Here is a 13,354-nt window from a genome sequence, read left to right on the forward strand (position 1 = left end):
TGCCCTGAGAGGTTACAAAAAGCCAAGGAAATTTTCAAGGAAATTTCAAGGAAATTTTCAAGTGAGTATCTTCAAGAACCCAAAAGGGTCAACTGCAGAATTCTCTGTGAATTCAAAGCAAACCTATCTATCACTGACTGTATCTTAATGCCATTTTTTAAATGAGGCATTTACAAGATAGTGGAGAAATTTTCTTGGGGAAAGTTTTGAAAAGTACAATCAGTTCCTCAGGACAAAAAGGTTTACTCCCAGCATAGCTTCCAGCACTTAACACAGCCTTAGCCAGCACTGGCTCTAATGTCTCCTGCATTAGATTCCTACAAAATCTTTTACCACTCAATGTACCAGTGGTACAGAAGACCAATCAGATTTCAACTACATTGGGGTGCTTGGGTGGCCCAGTGGGTTAAGCAACCAACTTCAGCTCAGGTCATGATCTCATGTTTCACGAGTTCGAGCCCCTCATCAGGCTCTGTGCTGACAGCTAGGAGCTCAGAGCCCTCTAGATCTGTGTCTCCCTCTCTCTCTCTCTGCCCCTCCCCTGCTCATGCTCAGTCTCTCTCTCTCAAAAATAAACATTTAAAAAATTTATTTTTAAAGTCAACTACATTAGTGCAAAACTATAAAGAAATTTGTTTCATTCTAACCTTCAATTTTCAGAAATCGCAACTGAAAGGGATAAGGGAGGACTTTTTTGTAATCTTATTTACAATGATGTTGAGATAATAGTTTTAAATATTGCACCGCTAACAGTTACCTTCTTTCCCTGTTATTTAAGTGCTTTCCCATGGAAAAACAAAAGTAATAGAAAGCATGTCTCCTCTAGAGGCACATCTGTAACAGACTAGGGCAATGAAATGTATACCTGTATTAAAATTGAAAAGCAATGTGTGGATACAATATTTGCCTAACAATTCACTTAGAGCACCAGGAGATGGGTGTTCTGGATTCAGAACTTGAGTGCACTAACAATTATTAAGTATGATAATCTGTATAAAATGTCCACCATGATGTACAGTACATGGTATAAACTCAGTGTTTAGCTACTATCAATACATAAGTAATTACTGCTCAGGAACACCTTAAATAGAACCAAAGGGAGAATATCTCTCGTCCCTTCCTGGTTCAAGCTTGGAATAAATGTTTCAATTCTCCTTATTACAACTTCAAAACAGCCTAAATTATCTTGATATCCTACATACAGACCTATGATGCTTCTTAATTCTAGTTTTTGTCTAATAAGAGAAATCTTTTCCAGTCTATTCAGTGTGTGTGTAGAACAGAGCAGCTTTGCAACAGCATCAAGGACAACAAAGGGATGGAGGTGAAGATCAGGAGACTCCTTGTTTTTACATTTCTATCAAATATTCCCTCTAGTTGGGCACTTTCTTTTCCTAATGATAAAAAAAAAAAAAAAAAAACAAGGTAAACTAAGAAGGTAGGATGATGCATCTGATTTAGCATAGTTTTCCAAAATGGAATCAGCAAGAACATGCAGTCATTGCAAAGGATACGCTGCTCGAATGGATTGCTCTAAGTAAGGGAATAAATTCCCAATCCTCGTCTTCCACAAATACTCTTTCCCAAACCTAGCTGCGAAAATAACTTTTCCCACTTCACCAAAAGACAGACAAGCAAACAAAAAGTCCACAATATATCTCTGATATATTCCTCTTGTGAATTGCACCAGGTGTAAAATCCTCTGGGTACCAAACACAGAGACCTTAAAATATATTGGTTAACATCTATTCAAAGCACTCCTGCCCCTTAAATCTCTTTATATTTATTTCCCTTAAGGATCAAATTGGCCTGTCTAGGGAAATTCTGAATTCAGAGAAATCAAAAGAGTATTGGTTAGTTATGTGGATTATTTTAAATATCACCAGACTATTTTATAAAAACCAAATCTTATTACGATTCATTGGATAAAACTCATACACAAAATGTTAAACGCTTTCTTTCAGATTTGGAGGTCATTATTCAGTAAGGTACCTAGAACCTATTTTATCAAATCATGTCCTGAAATGTTTATTCCGATCACAGTCAATGCTCATTTCATCTTACAGCAAGCAATAAACTTACTTAAACTTATGATAAAACATTTTGTACATAAACTTAAAAATGTGCAGGTGAGCAGAAAGGCTTAAAGACCATAAGCTGGTAAATGTCTTCATGTATGTCTGAGGACTTACTTCATTAATAACGCACTGTCCTAGACCAGAAGTAGCTGCCTATATCGTGTACCAGAGAAGCCTCTTTTTGAGAGTATGATCTCTACTAGCACTGGGGTGTGTAGAACAACCCCTCTGAAGATGTTTTAGCTATAGAAAAAGAGATGGCATGTGGCACTGGAAAGAATGCTATATTTGGAATTTAAAAACCAGTTATTTCATTTTTGAATAGCTATTACATGGCTCAAAATTCCAAACATAGAAAGTTTTTCACTGAAGTCTCTGTGTCCCTCTGCCACACAGTCCTCCCCCTACCCACTCATAGATATCTAATTTGTTACGGGTGTGTGGATGTGTCCTCTTTCAGACATATTTTACACATATAAAGAGAATAAATAAGCTCATGTTTTCCCTCCACTTATACACGAATGATGGCATGCAATACATCCATGCATACTGTTTTTCACCTTGATTTTTCTTTAAAATTTATTTTGCAGACCTTTCTATATCAATTCATGAAGAGTTTCCTTTTTTTTTTTAATATCTAAATGGCATTACATTGTATGGGTAGATATAAGCGTTCATTTGTTTAACCAGGGCTTTATTAATTGATACTAGATTATTTACAGTGGTTTCCTATCCACAACAATAATGTTGTGATTAGCCGTGTTCACTTTGTATTTCTCTTGTGTCCCAGTAGATCTTGAGAGGTCACAAGTAAGAGCCAGGATTCTGGATCCATACTGCTGGGGTTTGAAGCCTAGCTTCACCACTTATTAGCTGTGTGTCCTTGGGCCTGTTACTTAAGTTCTCTGTGCCTCAAGTTTCTCACTGTTGGTAAGAACTCGAGTTACTACAGAGATTCAATGAATGGCCCTGTGTAAACTACCTAGAGCAATGCCTGACATACAGTAAATGCTGTTTCAGCAGCTGCTACTACTGCTAATGTTATCATCATTATCATCATCTTTAGGATAAATTCCCAGACACAGAACTACTAGGTCAAAAAGAAAATACATGTTGAATTTTGACAGATGTTGCCAAAATGGTCTTCATCAAGGTTCCACAAATTTATATTCCCAACAGTGATATGTGAATGGAATGTCTACTTCCCCACACTCATGCCAAGAAAGTGTTCAAATTTTTTGAATCCGAGGAGTGAAAACTATTACTCTAGTACAGTTTTAAGTTATATTTCTTTTTAGGGAGAAGGGTAACATATTGTGTCCTCTGGATTTCTTTTGGTGTGAATTATCTTTTCAATTCCTTTGCCCATTTTATTTGAAACCCAGAAGTTGAATTTGTCTTAATGAATTTGTAGCTCTGTGTACTGCATTCTACTTAAAAAGGCTTGACCTATCTAATAATTTAAAATATTTATCCCATAGTTTATAGTATGGTTTGATGTTTTTCCATGTAAATCTTTCATTCATTTGTAAATTATCATGGTGTAAGTTTTGAGCTGTAAATCCAAATTTATTTTAAGCTTGCTTCCCAGTGGTCTCTAGTTATTTTGCTGAATTATATTTTCTGAAATGATATGAGATGACCACTTTATCATATACTTAATTATCCTACCGCTTCCTCAGTTTCTGGACTTGGTATTCTATGTCTATGAATTCATACCTTTATAATATTGTGCTTCAATATCTGATGGAGCTAATTAGTACTCACTCATTAGTATTTTTCAGATATTACTTTGCTGTTCGTGTTTGTTCCTCCCCGACCATGAACTTTAAAATCCATTTGCTAATGAAAAACAAATTGCCTCTTAGCACTTTTTAGGAATTGAAGTAAGAAATTCAAAGGTTCATTCGAAGACAACTGAAATCTTTATGATGTTTCCTTCTTACCCAAAAATGTAGTGGCTTTCCATTCATCTCAATCTTCTTTTGTGTCTCTCAGGAGCACTTTATTTTATTTTTTAACTTTTTTTTTTTCTTTAAGTTTATTTAAGTAATCTCTACACCCAACATGGCTCTTGAACTCACGACCCTGAGATCAAGACCCACATGCTCTTGCTACTGAGCCAGACAGGCGCCCCCATGAATGCAACTGTAAATCGTATGGCAGCCATGTTAAGTAAAAAAAGGTAAAATTATTTTAATTATATATTTTATTTAACCCATTATATCAAAAATGTTATCATTGCACCATGTAATCAATACTCAAAATTTCTTAAGGATGTAGTTTACCTTTTTTGTGAACTGTCTTTGAAATCTGGCATGTTTTCAACCTACAGCACATTTTAATTTGGGCTAGCCACATTTTGAGTACTCAACAGCACACTGGCTGGTGCCTACCATTTTGGATGGTCCACATCTGGCAAGTTATTGTTTGTGTACTCAGTATTTGGTATATCATGAGCTGAGAAGGTGAAAATAAATGTCTTATTCCACTTATTTATTTGTGTTTTTCTCATTGAATCTCCTACACTTTTGTCCTATAAATGTTGATGTTCTATAGTTTGGTGAAAAACATCTGTCTGTAATTATATTTTCATTGTGGATTGTTCTCTTTAGCATTAAAATAGGCCCGCCTTTGTCTCTTTTTGTGCCTTTTGCCTTGAATTTAATTTTATGTGATACTATATCTATGACCAGTATTTCCTCTGTTTTCATTTGCCTGATATATCTTTGTCCATTTTTTTTAACTTTTGAGTGTCTGAATCACTTATGACAAGCCTCTCATACACAGCCTAGGACTGGGTTTTTCTTTACCAGTCTGAGAATCTTTTTAATAGTTGAATTTAGCCCGTTTACAGTTATATGACAGATATATTTGAACTTATTTGAACTCTTCTTATTTTAGGATGTGTTTTCCATTTTTAGACTTTTAAAAGTTACAAGGTCTCTTTGCTTTGGTTTTTGTATTCTGGTATTTAGAAAGATTTAGAGTTCTGTTCCAGTGTTTACCTTTATAACTATGCAGAATTGCCTTCACCTTCTATATCTTTAGAAATACTAAGAAAAGTCATTGGAAACCTGGAATTAAGGCCAAAGAGGGCTTCACGGCCTTTGGGTTTCATTCTAAAGTAGTATCTAACAAGTGTACATAAAGGTTATCTGACTTTCTAGAGCAATGATTCTCAAGTGTAGTACCCAGCTAGCAGGATCAGCACCAATATCACCTAGGTACTTGTTAGAAATGCTAGTTCTCAGGCCCTACCCCAGACCAAAAGAATCAAAGTGTGTGGATGGGGCCCAGCCATGTGTTTGAACAAGACCTCCAAATAATTCTGGGAAGTGGTTCTCAGAGATGGGCACTTTTGCCCCGTAGAGAACATGTGCAAATGTCTGGGTACATTTTTGGTTGTCACAACTTAAGGGAGAGGAGGATGTGCCACTGGCATCTAGCAGTGTGACCTGCAATGCACAGCAGAGCCCCCACCCTGTCCCAACAAAAAATTATCTGGAACCAAGTGTCAGTCAAGCAGAGGTTGAGAAACTCTCTTCTAGGGGAACAGAGCTTTGTTTGTTATACTATTTTTTATTGATTAGGATCCAGATTCTCACTTGAAGAAAACTTAATAAGAATGCGAACAATTTTTATCTCATAGGGAAACAACTTTTTGCACAGTAGAGAAGATAATCTAAACGTTAGCGTTGAACTGTCCAGCAGGATATTGTGTTAGTTCTCTATTACTGTGTGACAAAATAACCCTAAAATTTAGTAGCTTAAAACAACACTAAGCATTTACTATTATCGTGATTTCTGTGGACTAGGAATTCATGAAGTGGCTTTAATATGTGCAGAAACAATTTCCATCTGCTCTGTAACAGTGTGGTTGGTTGGCTTGCTTTCAGGTGAGAGGTCTTCTGATACCTGTTTAGCTATATCCTTTTTTTCCCCCTCTGGTATGCCTTGGGTTTTTAACTGTTTGTAATTTTGAACTTTTATCCAAAATCTATGGGAAGTTAATGCAGGGAAGGAGCCAGGATAATGTCCAGACCAGGTGAAATCTGTCACCATCCTGGGGTTTGCACTAAGTTCAATTAGTAAAGGCTAATTGGCAAGGACTGGCAACTGCGGATCTTTTTTTGTTTTGTTTTGTCACAAGACTGTAGCAGCCTGCTATGGTAGAGCAGATCATGTTCTTGCAAATGTTCCCTGTCTGTGTGCTCTGCTCTGTTTCTCAGAACCAAACCAGGTCCAGGAGGCTCCTGACCCGGGCTGGTACATGCATTCCTTCCCTTGTGAACAAAGGATTGAGGAGATGCACTTCAGAACTTGCCTCTGTGTTGAGAGGGTGCTTGTAGCTGCCTGTGTTTGTTTCTTTATAATCCCTCTGCTACAGGGACATCTCCCCTGAAAGCCTCTGATCAATCTCTGATGCTTTCGGCCATCTTTCCTGTTGGGCCCTCCTAGGCACTCTGCAAATGGAACTTGCTTTTTGTTGTTCTTCTCATTGTTGCTTCTAAATGATTTCCAGCAAGATTAGAATTAATCATTTCTTTTCCCACCCCCAGCTTTTTTAAACTACAAAACTGCTGAAACGCTTAAGGAATAGTACAATGAATATCCATATACCCTTTACACAGATTTAACAATTGTTAACATCTTGCCACATTCACTTTCTCTCTCTACACAAAAACTTGTTTTTCACTGAACCATTTTAAGATTTTTTTATTAATTTTTTTTTTTTATTTTGAGATAGAGTCGGGGAGGAGCAGAGAGTATCCCACCACAGCAGAGCCCAATGTGGGGCTCGAACTCACGAACCCCGAGTTCATGAGCCAAAATCAGAAGTCAGACGCTAAACTGACTGAGCCACCCAGGTGCCCCTCACTGAACCATTTTAAAGTAATAGCAATATTGATACTTCATCCCTATGTTAGCAGGCACCTCCTAAAAATAAAGACATTCTCTTATAGAACCATGAAATCATTTTCATACTGAAGTGAATAAACTTTAAGTTATTTAACATATGGTAGTCCCCTTCCATCAGCAAAGTATATGTTCCAAAACCCCCAGCGAAAGCCTGAAACCGCAGTTAACACTGAACCCCAATATAGGCTGTTTTTTCCTACAATATACCTATGATAAAGTTTAATTTATATATTAGGCACAGTAAGAGATTAACAACTAAGAATAAAACAGAACGTAAATACTGGAGTGAAAGTTACGTGAATATCCTCTCTCTTCCAAAACATCTTTTTTAAGTTTTTATTTATTTATTTACTTATTTATTTAGAGAGGGAGAGAGAGGGAGCATGAGTGGGGGAGGGGCAGAGAGGGAGAGAATCCCAAGCACACTCTACCATCAGCATGGAGCCCGACGCGGGGCTCAAAACCACATACCTGAGCTCATGACCTGAGCCAAAATCAGGAGTCAGAAACTTAACCGGCTGAGCCACCTGGGCGCCCCTGTCTCTCAAAACCTCTTACAGTGTGTACTCACCTTTCATCTTCTGATGATGTGAGATAACACAATGCCCGCATGAGGAGAAGTGAGGTGAGTGAAGCAAGCTAGTGAGGTTGAATGTTGTGAGGCAGGGGTCACATTAGGCTACTATCGACCTATGACCTCCTGACAATTGGTCAGAAGGAGAATCACCTGCTTCAATGGTATCACCTGCAGGTAACTGAAACTCTGGAAACTGAGCTGCAGATAAAGGGGACTGCTATCGTTCGTATTTAGATTTCCTTAACTGCTGCCTGCAAAGTGTCTGCTTTAAAAGTCCCATCAAGGTTTACAACATTGCATTTGGTTGTCCCGTTTCATTTGGTTAATGTGTTTCCTTAGATCCAGAACTGCTTGGTCCCTTTTAGGTTTATTTTTGAAGTGTTCAGACCAGCTGCCTTACAGAATGCCCCCCAGCAATGCCTTCCTTTTGCTATTTTGTATAAACTGCATGTCACTTAGTTTCTGAATAGATGTGAATTCCAAAGTGCTTGTTATTAACATTTTTTAAAAGAAAATAGATATTTTTGTTTGAGGTCTGAGTACCATCTAGACTCCAGCAAGCAAGTTTTGGATGCAGCTTGGAGGAAGCTATTTCCCGAGGAGTCTTAAATTCCAACTCGTTTCCACTCATTACCACCTTCAGTAGTTGTAAAATACATTCTGGCTGTCAAATAAATGGTGTACTTTTTATTTTAAAAGTTAATTGTTTTTCTCTTGTCTGCCTCTATTAACACTAAATTCTTAAGGGTAGTTATGCGTTGACCTATGTTCCTCTAAACTCACATTTTACGCATTTGGTTTCTTTACGTTGTCTACCTATTTTCAAACAGACAACAGCCAGTGTTAGGAAACAGACCAGAATTAACCCTCCACACACATAATGCCAGGAATAAGAATATGCGTTTCATGTTGTTTAAATCATACAGAATTTAGTTAAACGTTGGCTTTAGAGCCTCCAAAGTACACAGTCATGAAAACATATAGTCTGGGATCCTGCAGACAATTTTAGAAAAGAAACCTGCTTAACTGCAGAGTAAGATTAACTTACTTGTAAGGTCTTTACATATACTGTTCAACCTGATATTTGCATGTACTATTCAACCTGATGTTTACAATAGCTCTATGAGGTCTGTTGAGGAAGGTGGGGAAATCTCTCCTTTCACAGGAGGAAACTGAGGCTCAGATAGAGGTACCTGACTTGCCCAGGGTCTCATGACTACAACTGGCAGAGACGAGATTTAAATCTGACTGTAGATCGCATGCCAGAGACAGGCTGCACTCTCTTCATTTGACTGAATTTACCTCCTCAGTCAAAAATCAATGTGTTTAGAAATGCTAAGGTTCCTACCATCAGTAACAGTTTGACGTTCCCTTCTGCAGGAGTCCTGCCTTGCAAGTTAAACAGCAAGCCCTTTGGACCTTTGGAGAGACTGTTACCATGGACAGGGGGAGACATTGCTTAAGGAGGCAGCCACTCAACAAAAACTGTTCAATACCAACTAGGGCCACCCTGTGGTGAGGCCGACCTAAAACAGCATCAGTCCGATTTGTACATCCCTCTAGGAAGACTGAATTGCAGCATATAACATATTCTGTCCTGGTACCTGATACCAGTCACTGTTAAGAGTTTGGTTTTGCTTTTGCCTTTCACCTAAAAGGTGATAGTGACCATCAAATCTACAAAAGGAAGGTCTGGAGAAACCAGATATAATAGTTTATTTTGCTTCTCCATGGGTTTGCCTAATTTACTCATTTTACTGATTGTGGGAAATTGACAGATTGAAACATCAGAGTCACCAGTGGTTGTGAGTAAATAATATAATCAAAATTATAAGGTAGCTTCATTGTGGACACAGATTCCTCTTCAGCAAAGTAAGAATAGTAGTGTGTGTGTGAGTGTGAATACACATACACACACATAAATATGTTTGTTTTATTTTCTTTGTTTGTATTTGTTTTTTTATTCAAGGTACATTTGGTATCTTTGTCACAGGAAGGCTGACAATATAAAACTCTTCTTATATATGAAAACTCAAAACTAACCCAAACTCAGTGATGAGTGAAATAATTGCTTTGAGAAGAAAAAGAAGAATCCCAGTTTCTTCCTGAATTTTCTTAAAATTAAAAAAACATATACAAGAAACGTTTCATGTACTGAAATTGCCATTTTCTGTTTTTAATTTTGTGAACATGTATTTCATTGCATTTATGAATAGGAATAGATAGTATATATACATAGAGCCAACACATAGAGATGGCTGCTGGCTTTCTGAGGGGCTTTGTACATGGTGAGTTCTCTTATTACACAGTTTAATCAAAGCTCCCTCAACTAATAACTTCATTTAATTTGCACATTGATTTCTCAGTCTGTTTGGCACAATTCGTTCTAGCGAATCTGGAACTGTACTTTAGGGAACCATCTTGCCTTAACGCCCACAGGCTCTCAGCTCCTGAGGGCAGAGATCAGGTGTTACTTGTCTTTGTGTTATCTAGCACAGGACCTGCCCAGAGCAGGTGGTCAACTGTTTGCGGAATAGAACTGTCCTCAATTTTACCTAACAGAAAGAGAAGAAAGGCATTTCTTTGCTGAAGGGACTGCCCCTCACAGAAACAGATTCAGTCTTATGTGGTATACACACTTCAACTCCCAATGCAGAGCAGGACACCTCTGTGGGTCCAGCTTCTCTCTGGTCACAAGGCACCAGCTCATTCCCCTTGCCCACTGGCTCAATCCAATCTCTATATTTGAACATGTTGAGCTAAGTTCTCTCTCTTCTAATCATGTAAAAAACAGACCCACATCTAATTATTTAGGTCAAAGGAAGATATTTAAAATATTGATACATGAAAAGCTGAAATAAAATATTAATCAAAGGTGGTTTCTGATGATCAGATTTCTATGACTATTTAATTATGGATGGTAGTTTCTTCAGAAGAGGACAAAAGTTCCCTGTCACAACCCAAACTTTTCTTTTGTAACAAATAAAATTCTCAAAACTATTTTGACTTTTTAAAGACTGCTGGGTGTTTTTCATTTCACTAAGTGGTTTGCTTTTCTGGTGGTTTGTTTTTCTCCTAAATTTTATCCCCCAAAATTTTAATTGATTTTGTAATCACCATCCACATTTCTTATTGGCAGTCTTAACAGGAGTTTTAGGAAAGATAGCTAAACCTAGTCAGATGGGACAAGTATACTTAATTTTCCCCCATGGCAATTATAAATATCAGGAGAGTTTTCATGGCTGTCTCATAGCTTCCTTATGATGCAGAATGGGTAAGACTTATTGAATATAAATGTATGACTCGTTACATATCCTAATAGCAACTGTATGGTAAGAACAATGTAAACATCTTCTCCTTGGGTTGGTAGAACCACCACCTTCCAGGATCTGAAGAGCTTCTGTGTCCTTCTAGAAAATAAGTCCTGGTCCCCTCCAAAAAGCACAAAAGAAAAAAAAAAAGACCTCTAAATTGACTCCTCCCCCACCAAAAGTTTATAAAAATACTGAAATAATATTCTCACAACAAAATTAAAGTTGGAGTTTAGAGAAGGAGTATCAAGTACATGCAGAAAAGCTTTCACTTCACTCATAGATAAATGGCTCTAGAAAAAGATAGATGAGAAAACTACCAACTACATCACCCAATCTTTGTGACACCTAACTAGAGCCCAGGGAGGAGGAAATAAATAGTTCACGGGGGAAATCCTCTGTCCCATAGTCCAATCAGGGAGATCCCATGGTGTCACCAGTCAATAAAAGTCCAAGGTATCTTTTCAGATAACTTCCTGAGTTGGAGCGTTCTTCAGAGTTTCTCATCTCGCTCCTTCCAAATGCCAATATGATTGCCTCCAGTGTCCTCGGCCTGAAGTCAGCCATCCTGCAATACAAATCAGAACCTGTTGTATGCCTGGGTTGCATTTAACAAAATAAGAATATTCCTAGAAAGCAGTTTATCAGTTACATTTGAGGGAACATCTCAGATGATCAGTACTTTGACTCTCAAGATTTAGAGGGAATTAAAAGGTCATATAGTCCCATAGCACATGAAATCTTAAATCCTACAGAGTCCAACAAGGATGCTTATGTTAATGTTCCCTAAAGGGTGCTCCACAAAACACTGGTCTGTTAAATGCTTCTTCTCGAGGCTTCCCTCTTAGAAATCCACAATGTAAATTTGCATAAGGGCACTGAGAAAACTTGTAAGGGAAAAAGATATATATCTATATAGGTATATATATAGAGAGATATATAGAGAGAGGAAAAAGATATAAACATATTAAACTTTGTTTAGTCCAGCAATCCCTAGCCCTTATATATTTGTTAATTAGATCTAATTTAGCAGAAGATAATGGAAAACAAAGAAGCATTATAAAGAAAATATACATGTTCTTACTGCCAGGAGAATAATTATGATCTGCCATCTTGTCCCTGCGATCCAGGGGCTCAATGATCATTGGTGAAATGATATCCATGTTCACAAAAAAATATTCTCACCCTTGTATTTTAAAATGAGGGTGAATCCTGAAACTCAGCCAAAGGAAATATGCACATCACAAACACAACTGTCTTTTCTGTCAGTGGGCCTTTTTACTCTTGGGGCTTATAAACATCATCTGATTCTAAATAATAAATGTGTAGATCATTTCTCTGAATCCCATTCATTACCTTGCCGGGCAGAAAAAAATCCTAAGTATGAAACGCCTTTGTCTACGTACTCAACTGTGGCATAATTTTGTTACCTTTTTTTTCCCTTTTTCCTTTTTTCCCTAAACAAGGGTAAATGTCTTTTCAATAGTTACTGATTTGGATGAGAAGGAGCCTGTCTGCCATATGCATTTTACTTATATATGAACGTACTGTCTTCTTCAACTAGCACACATGAAATTCAATACTAGTAGTCAGTGACCTGTCTCTATGACTTATACGTGAGAAAATTGAAGGGGTAAGACAAACCCTGAATGTAAACGTTCAATTTTCAAAGAATAAAATTAAATTTAAAAAAAATGCAGATCTTTGTCTCTATTTGCTTATAGAGGCTGAAGATCCAGAACTCTTACTCATGTAAGTAATTGTCCTACATCTAACAGGTTGTGAATCTCTCGTAAGCCAAGAGCAAGGTTGAAGTAACTTGAACAGTGCTAGGTGAACAGAAGTGAGCTCATGGCTACTTTCACCATTATTAAGCAAAAGCAGGTACTCCTCTGAATTCAGAGATGGTCCATGAGGTGAGCACCATCTAGAAAGTTCTAGGTAGACATCCCATGACCCTACCCATTGAAGCTCTTGTTTTTCCTGAGATTTCAATCATAGCCACAGCACTCACAGAAGTAGCCTCCACAGGCTGGGGTGGTAATGGGGTGACTAGCACAATTTTCAGGCTTCATCCAAAAAATCTTGCACAATGATTCCTGGCTTTCTGGGGGTCATAGATCCCCTTGAGAATCTGCTCAATGCTATGGACCTTTCCCCAGAAATGAGCATATGTCCATATATAATTTCACATAAAATGTAATACATTTTTGTAAACTCCTTGAGGCCCTTCTTTAGACCCCAAGTGAAGACCCTTCCCCCAAGATATCTTCCTCTGTCCTGGTATCAGGAATTTTTTCTTATTCACCTTTATATTCCCACATTGAACTATGCTAGGCCAGTTGAAGAAATGGAAGGATAGGACTGAAAGATTTGCCAAGATGATCAATGAAGAAATGTTAAAAATACAGTTGGTATCGCAAAGCTATTGAGACAGAAAGTAAATTAGTTGGTTGCCTAGGGCC

General features: G+C 37.6%; 1 protein-coding gene across 7 annotated transcripts in view; it reads right to left on the reverse strand.

Moving 5' to 3' along the window:
* Nucleotides 1–7,832: 7,832 nt before the first annotated feature.
* Nucleotides 7,833–13,354, reverse strand: part of RASGRP3 (RAS guanyl releasing protein 3) — a 136,105-nt gene continuing 130,583 nt past the window's right edge. For all 7 annotated transcript variants that reach the window (XM_030311325.2, XM_030311329.2, XM_030311324.2 and 4 more), the window contains one exon: nucleotides 7,833–11,457. In XM_030311325.2, the coding sequence (XP_030167185.1) occupies nucleotides 11,449–11,457 (9 nt within the window). In that variant the 3' untranslated portion in view covers nucleotides 7,833–11,448. The remainder of the gene's footprint in view (nucleotides 11,458–13,354) is intronic.

Source organism: Lynx canadensis, chromosome A3, assembly GCF_007474595.2.
Source record: "Lynx canadensis isolate LIC74 chromosome A3, mLynCan4.pri.v2, whole genome shotgun sequence".
Taxonomy (NCBI): domain Eukaryota; kingdom Metazoa; phylum Chordata; class Mammalia; order Carnivora; family Felidae; genus Lynx; species Lynx canadensis.